Consider the following 21752-nt stretch of genomic DNA (forward strand, 5'->3'; position numbering starts at 1 on the left):
GATTTGAGGCCATCTAGATGTGTCTCTCTGAGGCCCACCGGAAGTGATGCAACATTTGAGGTTTTCTAGAGAGCTGCTGCTGACACCATGTCCTCTGTTGCTATGGTTACTCTGATCACTTTCTTACTCAGTCTTTCCTTTACCACACATTATTATGTATATTCTCTGTCTGTCAGCTGACAGACCCTACCAACCAGCTGACAGACCCTACCAACCAACTGACAGACCCTACCAACCAACTGACAGACCCTACCAACCAACTGACTGACCCTACCAACCAACTGACCGACCCTACCAACCAACTGACAGACCCTACCAACCAACTGACAGACCCTACCAACCAACTGACAGACCCTACCAACCAACCAGCTGACAGACCCTACCAACCAACTGACAGACCCTACCAACCAACTGACCGACCCTACCAACCAACTGACCGACCCTACCAACCAACTGACAGACAGACCCTACCAACCAACTGACAGACAGACAGACCCTACCAACCAGCTGACAGACCCTACCAACCAACTGACAGACCCTACCAACCAACCAGCTGACAGACCCTACCAACCAACCAGCTGACAGACCCTACCAACCAACCAGCTGACAGACCCTACCAACCAACCAGCTGACAGACCCTACCAACCAACTGACAGACCCTACCAACCAACTGACAGACCCTACCAACCAACTGACAGACCCTACCAACCAACTGACAGACCCTACCAACCAACTGACCGACCCTACCAACCAACTGACCGACCCTACCAACCAACTGACAGACCCTACCAACCAACTGACCGACCCTACCAACCAACTGACCGACCCTACCAACCAACTGACAGACCCTACCAACCAACTGACAGACCCTACCAACCAACTGACCAACCTTTCAACCTACCTTACCTTATTAAAAACCTCTTCGGGTTACTTTGTGCAATTTCCACCTGAAGACATACCCTAATCTAACTGCCTGTAGCTCTGGCCCAGAAGCAAGGATATGCATATTCTTGGTACCATTTGAAAGAAAACACTCTGAAGTTTGTGTAAATGTGAATTGAATGCAGGAGAATATAACACCATAGATCTGGTAGAAGAAAATACAAGGAAATAAACATACGTTTTCTGTTTTTATTGTTGCTGCATCATCTTTCAACTGAAACAAGAACATCCAAACACACAGATAGGATGCTGGGGGTGGTTTGAATGGAGAACATAAGATGGCAACAGTATTTGAAAAAAGTTTCAGAAAGATATCTTCAGGAATGAGTGAGCTACATGACATTGAGTATATAGTCACCTAGGTGTCCCACACAAGTTGCCCAAATGTACCCAAGTGGCCGAATTGGTACAGTGATACATTTTGAAGTAAATTACTATATACAAAACACTTGAATGCCATTCTAACATACCACCCCCCCCCCCCCCCCCCCCAAAAAAAAATATGAACATTTGAAAAAAATTTAAAATAACAAGGGTAACTATTTACGCACATTCAATGTATAATGTACAATATTGTGAAGACCCTCAGTCCTCTACACAATATTGTTCTTCTGATGCCATGCCCAATAGCAGTCTCTTTCTGCTGTAAAGCAGAGGGTTACTGAACAGCTGGTGCAGGTGATGGGGCATTTCCTGTGACACAGAACACAACGACGTCTCCCTACTGTGCCCTTTTTGCCCCGAGGCACATTCATGTCTGCAGAGATGAATCTGGGCAGGTGAACACAACTAGTTGGAGCAGAGGGGACAGACGTAGAGGGGACAGAAGGTGCTACAGTGGACTTGCTGTAGCTAGCAAGCTCCTGGATGAGCTGCTCCCTGAATGCTAGCTGTGAGATGGGGGGCTGTCCACAGCTCTTAGCCATTTCCTTCTGGAGGATGAAGGCATTCACCACAGCAATGTCAATGAAATGATAGAAAAATGTCTTATACCATTTCATTGTCTTGTGGAGAACATTGTAGTATCCTATCAGCGCATCTGACAGGTCCACACCTCCCATGCTCTTGTTGTAGTCCTTGATGGCTGCAGGAATGGGGACATTTTTGGTGGTCCATGCCCCTGTAGCGTCCTTCACACGCCTGACGACGTGATCACCACTGAAGGACTTGTGGATAGTGGAGCACATCGCCACCTCTCTGGTGTCCATCCACTTCACAAACAGCAGGCCATCTTCACGGATCCATCTCATGGTACCCCGCTCAGCCCGCTTAGGCATGTCGTTCACCTTTGTTTTCGGGAAACCCACTCTGTTGGTCCGAATGGTGCCACAAGCCCACACATCCCGCTTCCTCAGGTCTGTGAACAGGGTACGGCTTGTGTAGAAGTTATCCACAAACAGTTTGTAGCCCTTCCCTAGCAGCTGAAAATCTAATAACTGCATAACGGAGTCATAGCTTAGTCTCTTACCGGTCGCATTCTTACCCTCATAGACAAAAAAATTGCACGTGTATGCACTCGCAGAATCGGCCAAAACAAACAGTTTGTAACCCCATTTAGTCGGTTTGTTACGCATGTAGAGTTTTAGGCCATTTCTGGCCTTTGAGGCTACCATCCTCTCATCTATGGAAAGGTTCTGGGCAGGCTGAAAATAGGCTTTGCAAGCCTCAACGATGCTGGTGTAGAGAGGTTTTATTTTGCACAGCCTATCAAACCTTGCTGTGCCTCTCATCTTCTCATTGTCCTCATCAACTTCTGGGTCACTGATATGAAGCGCCCCTGAGATTGTCAGAAACCTTTTGCATGATATGACAGTGGATGGGAAAGGCAGTTGATAGAGGGGAGCAGATTTCCAGTAGTCCTTCAGGGTTTTTAGCTTCACAACACCCATGTAAATGACCATAGAAAAGTAACAAAAAAGATCTGACCTGGAAATGGGCTTCCATGTCTCTTTCTTGCCTTCCTGCTTCTTAGCTCCGTACTTATTAGTGTTCAACACCAGGGAATCAACAACTGCCGAGGTGAAAAACAGCTGAAAAAGTTGCATGGGGCTGTACTTAGAGGTCATGTCCAGCTGAGGTCCTGATGGCCTCTTCGGTCTGAATACTGGAGGTGTAGGCAACACATCCTCCTCCAGCACAGAGTGCCAACGACCCTCCTCCTCTCTGATTGCAGGTTTAGCTCTTCCCCACCTCCGCTTCTTTGTCACAGACTTCCCACCTGGCAGGGCGGGGGTAGGTGTGGAGCCAGAGACAGCAGGGGTCCAGCTAGATGATCCAGCTCCTGTCGGGGATGGGCACCTTGGCAGTGGGGGCTCCCAATCAGAATCGGAGGGACTGTGAAATAAAGACACAGAAACACAGATTATATTAGAGTAGGGAACGTAAATCACTCAGGTGAGGTTCTGTTCCGTTCCATGTTTAGATTTAGTTTTAAATACATATCATGTTTACAGACACACACCCAAAGGGAAAGCCATGTGGCACCTCAACAAACATTCCTGAATATATATATATATATACACACATGTCAAATATTTCAAACAACGGCATGTCAATCCAATCGAGATCCTCACCATACAGAAACACGTCCTCAAAATGACTGTCCAAACTTGACACACAATCCGATAGATCTTCTTGAACTTCCGTGTCACTTTCTCTTTCAATCTCGTCAATAATATCATGTAGATCTGTATACCTGGACTTTGCCTTTGCTTTCCCAGATTTACTTGCCATAATTCCTTCAATAAAATAGCGAATAAAATGATCTTGACTCAATACTGCTTCGCGCAAAGAAAATGTCTCCTTCTGGTGGAAATTCCAATGGCGAATGGCTGCGTTACGCTCGACTTTCATTCAAGAGCTGGTCTTCCCGGATATAAACAATAGATAATTCCATTTACCTCAGCCCATTGGCTGTCTACCAAGCGAGATTTCAAGAGGATCAGTGGTGATTATTTCTGCCCACAGTCATTCAAAGAAGCACTGGTGATATCATTGGCCACAATGAGGTCATTGTTTGCTGTGTTCAAATCAGTACGCTTGTAAAAAGAACCATCAAGTATGGTTGTGTTACTAACAAACAGAGCATTTCAATGAAACCAACCATGACTAGATAAACGCCAATGCTGTGACTAATTGCATCGAATGTATCGTTGAATGTTGAAGGATACGGAATTCATGACACAAGCCTTTTACAAAATGGATTTAATTGAACAAAACCATTTATTGTGAAGATTGGACCTTTTGTATTGCCAAAAGAAGAAGATCTTCAAAGGTAATTGATTATTTTAGTGCTATTTCTGGCTTTTTGTGGCGCTAATGCTTGGTTGGAAAATGCTAGTAATACTTGTGTGTGTGTGGCGCGCTGTCGTCAGATTATCGTAAGATTGCTTTCGCCGAAAGCATTTTAAAAATCTGACACTGTGGTTGGATTAAGAGGAAGTAAAGATTTTAGATGTTAGATACATGTATTTACAAGAACGTTTAATATTACGAATTGTGCATTTGGTATCTTTGCACTATGCTATTTCACCAGATGTTAGCCTATGCGGGACGCTAACGTCCCACATAGCCTAAAGAGGTTAACCTCTTAACTTCTTCGATATAGGGGGTGCTCTTATAATTTTTGGATGAAAAACGCACCCCAGAGCTCTTCCAGATCTACCAGCCACACAGACTGAGGCCACAGAAAATGCACAAAAAGAGGGTGAAGGAGAGAGAATGCTCACAGAGCCAAAAGCGCACCCAGAAAGGGATGTGAAGCCACCAGTGGCTGAAAGACTATGTTACGTGGAGAAAACATACTGCTGGGGAACATACCCAGCAAAAAGAGACTGTACCTAAGTTAATGTTCATACTGTGTGATTGAATGCTTTCATACGGTTTCAGGATGGGAATTAGCATGTTAGAGAATAATACTGGTTTCCAAATTGCATTTCAGTTATGCTTCAGTGGTTATGCATGTTGATTTCTTGTTCATGGGAGAGGGGAAGATGTAGTAGGATGTCCCTTGGGGGTATCCGTACCTATGTAGGACATGCGAGGGTTAGGTTAATAAACAGGCTGGAGCTAGAACCTCGTTGTCGCGCATCCTTATTTTAGATCATACTACAGTTTGACATGTTTCTACAAACTTTTATTGTACTTTTAAAAAACCTTGTCTGGACTTTGTGCCCGCACCTTGTGCATTCGGATTACTGGACTAAACGTGCGAACAAAAAGGAGGTTTTTGGTCATAAAGAGGGACATTATCGAACAAAACAAACATTTATTGTTTAACATGGAGACCTGGGAGTGACACCAGATGATCAGAGGTAAGTGATTAATTTTAATCGCTATTTCTGACTTTTGTGACACCTCTCCTTGGTTGGAAAATGGCTGTATGGTTCTGTGGCTAAGGGCTGACCTAACAATTGTTTGGTGTGCTTTCGCCGTAAAGCCTATTTGAAACAGGACAATATGGCTGGATTTACAACAAGTTTATCTTTAAAATGGTTTATAATACTTGTATGTTTGAGGAATTTTAATTATGGGATTTCTGTTGTTTTTAATCTGGCGCCCTGCAATTTCACTGGCTGTTGTCGAGGTGGGACGCCCTTGTACCAGAGAGGTTAACAAGAAATTTGTGGAGTGGTTGAAAAACGAGTTAAGGACTCCAAACTAAGTGTATGTAAACTTTGACTGTGTGTGTGTGTGTGTGTGTGTGTGTGTATATATAAATAAATATGCAACCATTTAAACAACTGCATTAGCATGAGAAGTAAAAACTTGTTTTACTTACTGATCAAAAAGTGGATCTTCTCCTTCCAAAAACATTTCTTCCACGCTGGAATCAAAACTCTGGTCACTCACAGAGTCCTCATCCATTCCTTCTGTGTCACTCTCCTGGTCAATTTCTGCAATAATATCATCAAAATGATTATACTTGGACTGAGATTTAGCTTTTCCACTCTTAGTAACCATGTTTAACTTTTTCAGACTTGAGAAGTCTGTAGAAGAGAACGAACTGATGTGAAACGTAAACTACCGTGCATCTGGTTTCCTTTCACCAGAGAATGAACTCTGTTGTGCACAGCTCTAGCATGATGGCTGTTTGTCCTACAAACGGCGTTCACATACTACTGGAAATCCCAGCTCATTGGCTATCTAGCTAGGTTTCAAAACGAAAGGTGGTCATTGGTCCAAGACCCTTCATGGGCTAATTCAGGTCTTGTATAGCCAATACGTAATGTAGAATCATGAAACATGTTTGGTTGCCTTCTAGAGTGTCTGAGGATTGCACAGAAACCGAACTTGACCGTGTTAAGCTATGTTTGATTGCTAACAAAATTTGATTTAAAAAATTGTTTTGTTGCAAGTTGAAAGAGTCGGAATTCATGCAGAATGCTGTTTACAACACGGATCGTGTTAGGATATACATGTCCTTTTGTCAATTAAAATAACATTACATTTATCATAAATACAGTGTAGACATTGCTAATGTTGTAGCGGAAAATGGCTGATTATCTACATAGAGGCCCATTATGATCTATACAGAGGCCCATTATTATCTATACAGAGGCCCATTATTATTTACACAGAGGCCCATTATTATCTACAGAGGCCCATTATTATCTACAGAGGCCCATTATTATCTACATAGAGGTCCATTATTATCAACCATCAGTCCTGTGTTCCAATGGCACGTTGTGTTAGCTAATCCAAGTTTTATCATTTTAAAATGCGAATCGAACATTAGAAAACGCTTTTGGAATTATGTTAGCACAGCTGAAAACTGTTGTTCTGATTAAAGAAGCAATACAACTGGCCTCCTGTAGACTAGTTGAGTATCTGGAGCATCAGCACTTGTGGCTTTGATTGTCGATGTTATTTTAATGGACCAAAAAAATGATTTTCTTTCATACCTTAAGGGAACATTTCGGCATTTCGTGTATGATCAGTGAGAAAGTCCATATTGCAAATGTACGGTCCCTTACCCGACGTCCGAAATCGTTTGTAAAATTCGCGGTCGGCGTCGGGACGTGCGGTAGGGCCGGACCTACCGGGAAGTCGTCGAATGAACTTTGTCGGACTTTCGGTTCCCGTTTAAAAAAAAAAACAAGTTTTGGACCGTTTTTTCCGCCGTCCCGGACACTCCCACCAGATGGCATACGGAATCATATGGCAATTTGGCAAAACATCACGAATCGCGACGGGGCCTTATCTCAAAAACTGAAAATATTTCGAAGCCGAAACTTGGCGAGCGTAGGTTTGGCTCAAGGGGCAGTTGGCCCCGAACGGGATGGCGTCTAGGCCTCGACGGTTTTTGAGCTACGGCCATTTTTCTGGGATTAAAGGCTTAAAATGGAAGTAGAGAAATTATTTTTCCACTTCGGGTCAAAGCCAAGGAGCCTCCGGTGTCAATAAAAAAAGAACCAGCCATTTATCTATCGTCGTTTAAGAGAAACGGAACAATGACAAATTGGTGATGGTCACAAATAGGCGTTTTTTTTTTTCAACGGTTACAGATCCAGTTGCAGGGTGTTCATACGAATCTTTTTAAAGTGTGCTGCGGAGCTCTGCGACATTTCTGTGATTTTCTATGATTTTCTGAAATAACACAATAACCGACCATTAGAATAGTAGGCCCAAAATGAAGCCTGCCCCACAATGTCATTTGCTTTTGAGTGACAGTGAGAGAACCGTTAGGGTGAGAAGAAAAATTCCACCACATGAATGTTCCTAAGGTCCTCCCGATCTCAACAAGCCTAACCTTGACCGTGTGGCATTAACCCTTCACAGTAAAACAGGGTTTTTTGATCTCACAGATTACAGTGTCATCTCTCCCCATAGGAATACATTGCCTGCACCCCTAATTTCAACCTGAGGCCTATGTGGGTTATGAATGCCGTATGAACCTGTCTTCGGTACCAGTCCATCAGGCCACTATGAGGTCTACCTGTGTCGATTCTAAGCTTCCTGGACCAACCGGAAGTGGTTAAAATGCCCCTAAAAGTGTTTACCCATACACTGCATGCAGTTTGATAGACATAGTGCATTCAACCCTGTGTAGATCAGTCAATTCTTAACGTAAGGACTTAAAACTCAGGATTCTGTAACAGCATACCCCAATGAGGATATGTGGTGACTTATAGCTTCCTGTGCCAACCGGAAGTGCCATAATTGGTGTCTCAGGGGCTGTTTCGAAGGGTTAAAAAATTCAGATCTGTCCAAAACTTCATATATGTGATTAGGCAACCCCCATGAACTGTAAATCAGTCATTTTTCCCAAAAAAAATCAAAGGAAAAAAAAATTGCACTAAAACACAACTTGGATGGAGGGACGTATTGGGGTGCGTAGAGACAGACATTGGCCGCAATAGTTAGCTTTGTTCGAGCTAAAAAAGAACGGTCGGACCTAGAGTTCCGAAACTTTAGAAACCTGTTCTAGACCTCCGGGCCATGGTGCGTGGCGAGTTACGTGGCTCTAGATGGTTCTCGGACCGAGAAACAGCCTCGTACATTCGCAATAACTTCAATTCATTTTTGCATCACGAAAATGACGACGTTTAGAAAAGTCTCAGAGACGCAAGGCTAGGTGCGTTGAAACCGGCTCGGCCCATAGAGACGGACCCCAAAGTTTCTGTCCGATAGCTCGTTCAAGGACCCCGTAGCAAGGCATGGAAATAAGTGGATTTTCAGCACCAATTAGGGTTTTTCTCGGACACCAAATGACCTATCGAGCCGAAACTCGGGATTCGGGGTCGCCTCACATAGGACTTCGCATAATGTCCGAACTGGACCCGCAGCTAGAACGTAACTATGTGTTTTACCTTTTTATTATGTTTTAAACTAGAGGCGCTGTGAATTATGGGACTGCTCTGACATATATGATAGTTGGCATCTAAATGAGTAGGAAACAGTGGGTTTGGTGTCATAATGACATCTAATTGACTGATGGACACTGACTTGCTAGTTGACTTTTGTACATTTGCAATATGTTTAAACAGAGAGGGACCATCACCAAAATGGCATTCTGAAATCAACACAAAAAATGGCATCACCATAGTCTCCAGACTGTGCTGAGTTCAACGAGCTATCCCGCTTGACCGTAGCTCGCTCGGTCTAGGCGCAGCAACCATTAGAATATTAGGCCCAAAATGAAGCCTGCCCCACAATGTCATTTGCTTTTGAGTGACAGTGAGAGAACCGTTAGGGTGAGAAGAAAAATTCCACCATAGGAATGTTCATAAGGTCCTCCCGATCTGAACAAGCCTAACCTTGACCGTGTGGCATTAACCCTTAACAGTAAAACAGTGTTTTTTGATCTCACAGATTACAGTGTCATCTCTCCCCATAGGAATACATAGCCTGCACCACAAAATTCAACCTGAGGCCTATGTGGGTTATGAATGCCGTATGAACCTGTCTTCGGTACCAGTCCATCAGGCCACTATGAGGTCTACCTGTGTTGATTCTAAGCTTCCTGGACCAACCGGAAGTGGTTCAAATCACCCTAAAAGTGTTTACCCATACATTGCATGCAGTTTGATAGACATAGTGCATTCAACCCTGTGTAGATCAGTCAATTCTTAACGTAAAGACTTAAAACTCGGGATTCTGTAAGTGGCCATGTCAATCAAGACATGTGGTGATTTATAGCTTCCTGTGCCAACCGGAAGTGCCATAATTGGTGTCTCAGGGGCTGTTTCGAAGGGTTAAAAAAGTCAGATCTGTCCAAAACTTCATATATGTGATTAGGCAACCCCCATGAACTGTAAATCAGTCATTTTTCCCAAAAAAAATCAAAGGAAAAAAAAATTGCACTAAAACACAACTTGGATGGAGGGACGTATTGGGGTGCGTAGAGACAGACAGTGGCCGCAATAGTTAGCTTTGTTGGAGCTAAAAAAGAACGGTCGGACCTAGAGTTCCGAAACTTTAGAAACCTGTTCTAGACCTCCGGGCCATGGTGCGTGGCGAGTTACGTGGCTCTAGACGGTTCTCGGACCGAGAAACAGCCTCGTACATTTGGAATAACTTCAATTCATTTTTGCATCACGAAAATGACGACGTTTAGAAAAGTCTCAGAGACGCAAGGCTAGGTGCGTTGAAACCGGCTCGGCCCATAGAGACGGACCCCAAAGTTTCTGTCCGATAGCTCGTTCAAGGACCCCGTAGCAAGGCATGGAAATAAGTGGATTTTCAGCACCAATTAGGGTTTTTCTCGGACACCAAATGACCTATCGAGCCGAAACTCGGGATTCGGGGTCGCCTCACATAGGACTTCACATAATGTCCGAACTGGACCCGCAGCTAGAACGTAACTATGTGTTTTACCTTTTTATTATGTTTTCAACTAGAGGCGCTGTGAATTATGGGCCTGCTCTGACATATGTGATAGTTGGCTACTAAATGAGTAGGAAAAAGTGGGTTTGGTGTCAATTGATATCCATTTGGTGTCATAATGACATCTAATTGACTGATGGACACTGACTTGCTAGTTGACTTTTGTACATTTGCAATATGTTTAAACGGAGAGGGACCATCACCAAAATGGCATTCTGAAATCAACACAAAAAATGGCATCACCATAGTCTCCAGACTGTTCTGAGTTCAACGAGCTATCCCGCTTGACCGTAGCTCGCTCGGTCTAGGCGCAGCGACCATTACAATAGTAGGCCCAAAATGAAGCCTGCACCACAATGTCATTTGCTTTTGGGTGACAGTGAGAGAACCGTTAGAGTGAGAAGAAAAATTCCACCACATGAATGTTCCTAAGGTCCTCCCGATCTGAACAAGCCTAACCTTGACCGTGTGGCATTAACCCTTCACAGTAAAACAGTGTTTTTTGATCTCACAGATTACAGTGTCATCTCTCCCCATAGGAATACATTGCCTGCACCCCTAATTTCAACCTGAGGCCTATGTGGGTTATGAATGCCGTATGAACCTGTCTTCGGTACCAGTCCATCAGGCCACTATGAGGTCTACCTGTGTTGATTCTAAGCTTCCTGGACCAACCGGAAGTGGTTAAAATGCCCCTAAAAGTGTTTACCCATACATTGCATGCAGTTTGATAGACATAGTGCATTCAACCCTGTGTAGATCAGTCAATTCTTAACGTAAGGACTTAAAACTCAGGATTCTGTAACAGCATACCCCAATGAGGATATGTGTTGATTTATAACTTCCTGTGCCAACCGGAAGTGCCATAATTGGTGTCTCAGGGGCTGTTTCGAAGGGTTAAAAAAGTCTGATCTTTCCAAAACTTCATATGTGTGATTAGGCAACCCCCATGAACTGTAAATCAGTCATTTTTCCCAAAAAAAATCAAAGGAAAAAAAAATTGCACTAAAACACAACTTGGATGGAGGGACGTATTGGGGTGCGTAGAGACAGACAGTGGCTCCAATAGTTAGCTTTGTTGGAGCTAAAAAAGAACGGTCGGACCTAGAGTTCCGAAACTTTAGAAACCTGTTCTAGACCTCCCGTAGATGGTGCGTGGTGAGTTACGTGGCTCTAGAAGGTTCTCGGACCGAGAAACAGCCTCGTACATTTGAAATAACTTCAATTCATTTTTGCATCACGAAAATGACGACATTTAGAAATGTCCCAGAGTCGCAAGACTAGGTGCATTGCGAACGTCTCGGCCCATATAGACAGACCCCAACGTTTCTGTCCGATATCTCATTCAAGGACCCCGTAGCAAGTCATGGAAAATAGTGGATTTTCAGCACCAATTAGGGTTTTTCTCGGACACCAAATGACCTATCGAGCCGAAACTTGGGATTCGGGGTCGCCTCAGCTAGGCCAACACATAACATAAGAAATGGACCCGCAGCTAGAACGTAACTACGTGTTTTATGGTTTTTTTATGGTTTGTACCGAAGGCGTTGTGAATTTTGGGCCAGCTCTGAAGTATGTAATAGTTGGCTACTAAACGAGTTGGAAAAAGTGGGTTTGGTGTCAGTTTGTATCAGTTTGGTGGTCAGAATGATATCTAATTGACTGATGGACTCTTGTCCACTTGACTCTTGTACATTTGCAATATGATTCTATAGTGAAAAAACATCACCAAAAGCGACATTCTGAAATCAACCCAAACGAGCGATTGAGATGACCCAGAATCACTGCAAAGCCATCCCGAGTTCATCGGGCCAGTCAATTTCACATTCCTGCAGGATTTTTATAGCATGACAAATTCGTGATGGTACCTGCCCATTAAAACATATTGCAAATGCACAGTGACTTTGAAAAAGTAAGAAACAAAAAAAAATACATCTAAAATTTTTTGAGCATGACAAATTCGTGATGGTACCTGCCCATTGAAACATATTCCAAATGCACAGTGACTTTGAAAAAGTAAGGAAACAAAAAAAAATACATCTAAAATTTTTTGAGCATGACAAATTCGTGATGGTACCTGCCCATTGAAACATATTGCAAATGCACAGTGACTTTGAAAAAGTAAGGAAACATAAACAAATTCGATAAACAAATTCGTGATGGTACCTGCCCATTGAAACATATTGCAAATGCACAGTGACTTTGAAAAAGTAAGGAAACATAAACAAATTCGTTAAACAAATTCGTGATGGTACCTGCCCATTGAAACATATTGCAAATGCACAGTGACTTTGAAAAAGTAAGGAAACATAAACAAATTCGATAAACAAATTCATGATGGTACCTGCCCATTAAAACATATTCCAAATGCACAGTGACTTTGAAAAAGTAAGAAACAAAAAAAAATACATCTAAAAAATTTTGAGCATGACAAATTCGTGATGGTACCTGCCCATTGAAACATATTGCAAATGCACAGTGACTTTGAAAAAGTAAGGAAACATAAACAAATTCGATAAACAAATTCGTGATGGTACCTGCCCATTAAAACATATTCCAAATGCACAGTGACTTTGAAAAAGTAAGAAACAAAAAAAAATACATCTAAAATTTTTTGAGCATGACAAATTCGTGATGGTACCTGCCCATTGAAACATATTGCAAATGCACAGTGACTTTGAAAAAGTAAGGAAACATAAACAAATTCGATAAACAAATTCGTGATGGTACCTGCCCATTAAAACATATTCCAAATGCACAGTGACTTTGAAAAAGTAAGAAACAAAAAAAAATACATCTAAAAAATTTTGAGCATGACAAATTCGTGATGGTACCTGCCCATTGAAACATATTGCAAATGCACAGTGACTTTGAAAAAGTAAGGAAACATAAACAAATTCGATAAACAAATTCGTGATGGTACCTGCCCATTGAAACATATTGCAAATGCACAGTGACTTTGAAAAAGTAAGGAAACATAAACAAATTCGATAAACAAATTCGTGATGGTACCTGCCCATTAAAACATATTCCAAATGCACAGTGACTTTGAAAAAGTAAGGAAACAAAAAAAAATACATCTAAAAAATTTTGAGCATGACAAATTCGTGATGGTACCTGCCCATTGAAACATATTGCAAATGCACAGTGACTTTGAAAAAGTAAGGAAACATAAACAAATTCGATAAACAAATTCGTGATGGTACCTGCCCATTGAAACATATTGCAAATGCACAGTGACTTTGAAAAAGTAAGGAAACATAAACAAATTCGATAAACAAATTTGTGATGGTACCTGCCCATTGAAACATATTGCAAATGCACAGTGACTTTGAAAAAGTAAGGAAACATAAACAAATTCGATAAACAAATTCGTGATGGTACCTGCCCATTAAAACATATTCCAAATGCACAGTGACTTTGAAAAAGTAAGGAAACAAAAAAAAAATACATCTAAAAAATTTTGAGCATGACAAATTCGTGATGGTACCTGCCCATTGAAACATATTGCAAATGCACAGTGACTTTGAAAAAGTAAGGAAACATAAACAAATTCGATAAACAAATTCGTGATGGTACCTGCCCATTAAAACATATTCCAAATGCACAGTGACTTTGAAAAAGTAAGAAACAAAAAAAAATACATCTAAAAAATTTTGAGCATGACAAATTCGTGATGGTACCTGCCCATTGAAACATATTGCAAATGCACAGTGACTTTGAAAAAGTAAGGAAACATAAACAAATTCGATAAACAAATTAGTGATGGTACCTGCCCATTAAAACATATTCCAAATGCCCAGTGACTTTGAAAAAGTAAGAAACAAAAAAAAATACATCTAAAAAATTTTGAGCATGACAAATTCGTGATGGTACCTGCCCATTGAAACATATTGCAAATGCACAGTGACTTTGAAAAAGTAAGGAAACAAACAAATTCGATAAACAAATTCGTGATGGTACCTGCCCATTGAAACATATTGCAAATGCACAGTGACTTTGAAAAAGTAAGGAAACATAAACAAATTCGATAAACAAATTCGTGATGGTACCTGCCCATTAAAACATATTCCAAATGCACAGTGACTTTGAAAAAGTAAGGAAACAAAAAAAAATACATCTAAAAAATTTTGAGCATGACAAATTCGTGATGGTACCTGCCCATTGAAACATATTGCAAATGCACAGTGACTTTGAAAAAGTAAGGAAACATAAACAAATTCGATAAACAAATTCGTGATGGTACCTGCCCATTAAAACATATTCCAAATGCACAGTGACTTTGAAAAAGTAAGAAACAAAAAAAAATACATCTAAAAAATTTTGAGCATGACAAATTCGTGATGGTACCTGCCCATTGAAACATATTGCAAATGCACAGTGACTTTGAAAAAGTAAGGAAACATAAACAAATTCGATAAACAAATTCGTGATGGTACCTGCCCATTAAAACATATTCCAAATGCACAGTGACTTTGAAAAAGTAAGAAACAAAAAAAAATACATCTAAAAAATTTTGAGCATGACAAATTCGTGATGGTACCTGCCCATTGAAACATATTGCAAATGCACAGTGACTTTGAAAAAGTAAGGAAACATAAACAAATTCGATAAACAAATTCGTGATGGTACCTGCCCATTAAAACATATTCCAAATGCACAGTGACTTTGAAAAAGTAAGAAACAAAAAAAAATACATCTAAAAAATTTTGAGCATGACAAATTCGTGATGGTACCTGCCCATTGAAACATATTGCAAATGCACAGTGACTTTGAAAAAGTAAGGAAACATAAACAAATTCGATAAACAAATTCGTGATGGTACCTGCCCATTGAAACATATTGCAAATGCACAGTGACTTTGAAAAAGTAAGGAAACATAAACAAATTCGATAAACAAATTTGTGATGGTACCTGCCCATTGAAACATATTGCAAATGCACAGTGACTTTGAAAAAGTAAGGAAACATAAACAAATTCGATAAACAAATTCGTGATGGTACCTGCCCATTAAAACATATTCCAAATGCACAGTGACTTTGAAAAAGTAAGAAACAAAAAAAAATACATCTAAAAAATTTTGAGCATGACAAATTCGTGATGGTACCTGCCCATTGAAACATATTGCAAATGCACAGTGACTTTGAAAAAGTAAGGAAACATAAACAAATTCGATAAACAAATTCGTGATGGTACCTGCCCATTGAAACATATTGCAAATGCACAGTGACTTTGAAAAAGTAAGGAAACATAAACAAATTCGATAAACAAATTCGTGATGGTACCTGCCCATTAAAACATATTCCAAATGCACAGTGACTTTGAAAAAGTAAGGAAACAAAAAAAAATACATCTAAAAAATTTTGAGCATGACAAATTCGTGATGGTACCTGCCCATTGAAACATATTGCAAATGCACAGTGACTTTGAAAAAGTAAGGAAACATAAACAAATTCGATAAACAAATTCGTGATGGTACCTGCCCATTAAAACATATTCCAAATGCACAGTGACTTTGAAAAAGTAAGAAACAAAAAAAAATACATCTAAAATTTTTTGAGCATGACAAATTCGTGATGGTACCTGCCCATTGAAACATATTGCAAATGCACAGTGACTTTGAAAAAGTAAGGAAACATAAACAAATTCGATAAACAAATTCGTGATGGTACTTGCCCATTAAAACATATTCCAAATGCACAGTGACTTTGAAAAAGTAAGAAACAAAAAAAAATACATCTAAAAAATTTTGAGCATGACAAATTCGTGATGGTACCTGCCCATTGAAACATATTGCAAATGCACAGTGACTTTGAAAAAGTAAGGAAACATAAACAAATTCGATAAACAAATTCGTGATGGTACCTGCCCATTAAAACATATTCCAAATGCACAGTGACTTTGAAAAAGTAAGAAACAAAAAAAAATACATCTAAAAAATTTTGAGCATGACAAATTCGTGATGGTACCTGCCCATTGAAACATATTGCAAATGCACAGTGACTTTGAAAAAGTAAGGAAACATAAACAAATTCGATAAACAAATTCGTGATGGTACCTGCCCATTAAAACATATTCCAAATGCACAGTGACTTTGAAAAAGTAAGAAACAAAAAAAAATACATCTAAAATTTTTTGAGCATGACAAATTCGTGATGGTACCTGCCCATTGAAACATATTGCAAATGCACAGTGACTTTGAAAAAGTAAGGAAACATAAACAAATTCGATAAACAAATTCGTGATGGTACCTGCCCATTAAAACATATTCCAAATGCACAGTGACTTTGAAAAAGTAAGAAACAAAAAAAAATACATCTAAAAAATTTTGAGCATGACAAATTCGTGATGGTACCTGCCCATTGAAACATATTGCAAATGCACAGTGACTTTGAAAAAGTAAGGAAACATAAACAAATTCGATAAACAAATTCGTGATGGTACCTGCCCATTGAAACATATTGCAAATGCACAGTGACTTTGAAAAAGTAAGGAAACATAAACAAATTCGATAAACAAATTTGTGATGGTACCTGCCCATTGAAACATATTGCAAATGCACAGTGACTTTGAAAAAGTAAGGAAACATAAACAAATTCGATAAACAAATTCGTGATGGTACCTGCCCATTAAAACATATTCCAAATGCACAGTGACTTTGAAAAAGTAAGGAAACAAAAAAAAATACATCTAAAAAATTTTGAGCATGACAAATTCGTGATGGTACCTGCCCATTGAAACATATTGCAAATGCACAGTGACTTTGAAAAAGTAAGGAAACATAAACAAATTCGATAAACAAATTCGTGATGGTACCTGCCCATTAAAACATATTGCAAATGCACAGTGACTTTGAAAAAGTAAGGAAACATAAACAAAAAAACATCCCAAAAAATGTTGGGTAACCAGCTGCATATTTTAGATCACAAGCTTGAATTTTGAGCATGACAAATTCGTGATGGTACCTGCCCATTAAAACATATTGCAAATGCACAGTGACTTTGAAAAAGTAAGGAAACATAAACAAAAAAACATCCCAAAAATTTTTTTGGGGGTTACCAGTTGCATATTTTAGATCACCAGGTGCACATTTCAGGTCACCAGGTGCACATTTCAGATCACCAGGTGCACGGAGGAAAATATTTACTTTTGACTTTGACTTTTGACTTCCTATGACATCATATTGCAAATGGAGAAAACATATGCCTTATGCACAAGTAAAACAAAAAGAAATATGTAATACAAGTTGACCAAGGTATAGTTTGAGCAAAGTAAAGTTTGAATTTTGAGCATGACAAATTCGTGATGGTACCTGCCCATTAAAACATATTGCAAATGCACAGTGACTTTGAAAAAGTAAGGAAACATAAACAAAAAAACATCCCAAATTTTTTTTTTTGGGTTACCAGTTGCATATTTTAGATCACCAGGTGCACATTTCAGGTCACCAGGTGCACATTTCAGATCACCAGGTGCACGGAGGAAAATATTTACTTTTGACTTTGACTTTTGACTTCCTATGACATCATATTGCAAATGGAGAAAACATATGCCTTATGCACAAGTAAAACAAAAAGAAATATGTAATACAAGTTGACCAAGGTATAGTTTGAGCAAAGTAAAGTTTGAATTTTGAGCATGACAAATTCGTGATGGTACCTGCCCATTAAAACATATTGCAAATGCACAGTGACTTTGAAAAAGTAAGGAAACATAAACAAAAAAACATCCCAAAATTTTTTTTTTGGGTTACCAGTTGCATATTTTAGATCACCAGGTGCACATTTCAGGTCACCAGGTGCACATTTCAGATCACCAGGTGCACGGAGGAAAATATTTACTTTTGACTTTGACTTTTGACTTCCTATGACATCATATTGCAAATGGAGAAAACATATGCCTTATGCACAAGTAAAACAAAAAGAAATATGTAATACAAGTTGACCAAGGTATAGTTTGAGCAAAGTAAAGTTTGAATTTTGAGCATGACAAATTCGTGATGGTATCTGCCCATTAAAACATATTGCAAATGCACAGTGACTTTGAAAAAGTAAGGAAACATAAACAAAAAAAATCAAAACAATTTTGTTGCACATTTTAGATCATCAGTTGCACGGAGGAAAATATTTACTTTTGACTTTGACTTTTGACTTCCTATGACATCATATTGCAAATGGAGAAAACATATGCCTTATGCACAAGTAAAAAAAATATGATAATAAAGCATGACTAAAGTATGTTGATAAAGTTCTTATACATGTGTTATTGACACAAAAATCGAAAGAATTTTGAAAAAAGGTCCAGAAAGCACTTTTTTAAGGATGTATGAAGTTTTTTACCAAATTTTGACATTTTTGACATTTTTGACTTTTGACTTCCTATGAAATCATATTCCAAATGGAGAAAACATATGCCTTATGCACAAGTAAAAAAATATATATATATATGATAATAAAGTATGACTAAAGTATGTTGATAAAGTTCTTATACATGTGTAATTGACACAAAAATCGAAAGAATTTTGAAAAAAGGTCCAGAAAGCACTTTTTTAAGGATGTGTGAAGTTTTTTACCAAATTTTGACATTTTTGACTTTTGACTTTTGACTTCCTATGAAATCATATTGCAAATGGACAAAACATATGCCTTATGCGCATGTACTTAAAAATATATATATATATGATGACAAAAGTATACTCATACAGTTCTTACACATGTGTAATTGACAAAAAACTCGAAAGAATTTCGAAAAAAGGTCCAGAAAGCACTTTTTTAAGGGTTTTTAAGTTTTTTTTTAAAAATGTCATTTTTCAAAATTTGGCTTTTGGATGTTGACTTGGGTGCCATTTGCAATATGAAATGCCCCGGTGGAACGCACACGCCCCCTATTGGAATTTTGAAGTGTTACAATTGGCAATTGCCATATGGCATTTGCAATATACTTTGCATGAATCAACGCCAAATTGGGTGGTATTGACCATCGTGTATATGGTTTGTCCAATGCCAATATACCGCCATTTGTTTTTGTCCAAATCAAGGGGGTATTCCCTTACAAAAACAAGGACATTTCTAAGTGACCCCAAACTTTTCAACGGTAGTGTATATATAGAAATACATGTTTAAAATTTGCACCAATTGATTGGTGAAAAGAACAGGTGGCTAAAGTCAAACAAGATTTTAATTAGTCGGGGACAGCCCCACTGGTAAAAGATACTAGTCCATCTTCATGTCAACTAACAGAACTCTGCTGGTTGTCCTGGTAACAGATACCAGTGGGAAGATCTATTATTTTTGTTCAAACTAAACTACAGCACTTACTTTGATGAGTCAAATCTGATCCTTTCTTCTCTTCTCCTCCTCTCACAGTTCCACTCAGCCCCGTTGTTTTCCTGCAGTCCACCAGCAGCACAGACAACCTCTTCCTACCCAGCAGTAAGGTGCTACCAGGAGAGGTACGAAACGGGGACTCCGGGAGGGAGGAGGGGCTAGCATTGTCCTGGTAACCATAAAGAGGGGACACAGACGCATATCATTATGGATGCTGATGTCACTGTTGAAAAAGTGCTTTACAGAAGCCCAGACCAGACCCTGAGAGCAAGCTGTATGCTAGACCAGACCAAGCTGTACCATCTGGTGTTCTGATCTGGAGAGACTCTTCTCTTCTCTGCTTCATCAGCATCAGGATGTTGTTGAGGCTCCCCAGAGGATCCATAATAGTAATGTCTGTCTCCTGTGTGAATGAGAACATCAAAAATATGGTAAACTTATCAACTTCTATTGCAATCACAGAGTCTTACAGGAGGAATGAATACACATCTAAAAGGGGACTAAATTAGCCACTTTAATTGTGTTTTTTATATTGTTTGTGATCAGTGGTGTAAAGTACTTAAGTAAAAAATACTTTAAAGTACTATTTAAGTAGCTTTCCGGGGAATCTGTACTTTACTATTTTTGACTAATTGTACTTTTACTTCACTACATATATAAAGAAAATGTACTTTTTACTCCATACATTTCCCTGACACCCAAAAGTACTCATTATTTTTCGAAGGCTTAGCAGGTCAGGAAAACGGTCCAATTCACTCACTAATCAAGAGAACATCCCTGGTAATCATTACTGGCTCTGATCTGGCGGACTCACTAAACACACGTTTCAATTGTAGATTGTCAGAGAGTTGGAGTGTGTCCCTGGCTCTCTGTCAATAAAATAAAAACAAACAAGAAAATGGCACCATCTGGTTTGCTTAATATAAGGAATTAGAAATGATTTATATACTTTTGATACTTCAGTATATTTTAACTTTTACTCAAGTAGTATTTTACTGGGTGACTCACTTTTACTTGGGTACTTTTCCCACCACTGTGATGCAAATGTAAAAGGGCCGTTCCACAAAATGGGTGCATTTTGCGTCCACTTGATATTTTAAGTAGAAATGCAGTGTATACTATATTTTAAAACCCGGCTATACTAGAATAAGTGCACTTTAATATAGACCACATAGAGAATTCAATAAATCAATTTTTGAAGTTCCAAAAATATATGTACCGATGGCAGATTGCCCCTTAATAAACAATTCCTACAGTACTGAACAACATATTCAAGTGTAGAACTTCAGTATAATGCCCCTTTAAAAACAACTGCATAGTTTGTGCCCGTTTTTAAGACAGTACTCACTGGTGGTAATCGGATCTTCAGTCTCATTTTTCACTCCCAAAACGTCTTCCTCTTTTATTGAGATATCCTCCTCTTTTACTCCAAAAGGGTCTTCCTCCTCTTTCAATTTTACGGCATCTTCCTCCTTTTTGATTCTGAAAGCTTCTACCTCTTTTTCCACTTTGACAACCTCGTTCCCATATTCCTCTTTCACTGTAATATCATCCTCTTGTTTCAATGTGATAGCCTCCTTATTCATTCTTCAAGCTTCTTTGCCTCCTTTCACCAGTTTCTTTCTCCGTCTAGATTAGTGAGTTTATGCTCCGGGAGATTAGCCTAGTGCAGTATCAATGTAACACATTTGATAATTTAACAAGCAAATTACGTTTAAATGAACCAGTAGATATGTAAACAGAATTATGTTGAAAACACTAAGAGTAATATACACAAGATTGGTCTAAAGAGCTCCAATGTTTCGGTTTTTAGGTTTGCTAGCAAGGCACAGCGTGGTTAAATCAGAAGCCTTTTGTCGCTGTTGAAGAAGCCTCATGTCCCGTCCACTAGATTATACGTCACGCAAGAAGCATCACCTGAAAAATTCATATCGCCATCTGCTGACTGGAGTGGGTAACGCAAATTGGAAAATATGAATTCAATGTTCAGTCTGGCAAGCAATGTCATAAGAAGTAATTTAAAAATAACCAGATGTTATGTTCTTACTTCTTACAGCCAATACTTCCCTCCAGGATTGGCCTGCCTATTAGGCAGGATTAGGTATGTATATAGACTCTCTTTTTTTCCTACTGTTTTATTGACTTGTTAATTGTTTA

General features: G+C 39.3%; 1 protein-coding gene across 1 annotated transcript; it reads right to left on the reverse strand.

The window, feature by feature from the left end:
- Positions 1-1466: 1466 nt before the first annotated feature.
- Positions 1467-21481, reverse strand: LOC118940186 (piggyBac transposable element-derived protein 4-like). Its single transcript, XM_036948593.1, has 3 exons — positions 20944-21481; positions 5723-5837; positions 1467-3276 (listed from the first exon to the last, which is right to left on the reverse strand). The coding sequence occupies exons 1-3, from the start codon at positions 21179-21181 to the stop codon at positions 1536-1538; spliced, it is 2094 nt and encodes a 697-aa protein (XP_036804488.1). The 5' UTR covers positions 21182-21481; the 3' UTR covers positions 1467-1535.
- Between the last annotated feature and the right edge of the window lie 271 nt (positions 21482-21752).

Source organism: Oncorhynchus mykiss, chromosome 17 (genome assembly GCF_013265735.2).
Source record: "Oncorhynchus mykiss isolate Arlee chromosome 17, USDA_OmykA_1.1, whole genome shotgun sequence".
Lineage (NCBI taxonomy): Eukaryota > Metazoa > Chordata > Actinopteri > Salmoniformes > Salmonidae > Oncorhynchus > Oncorhynchus mykiss.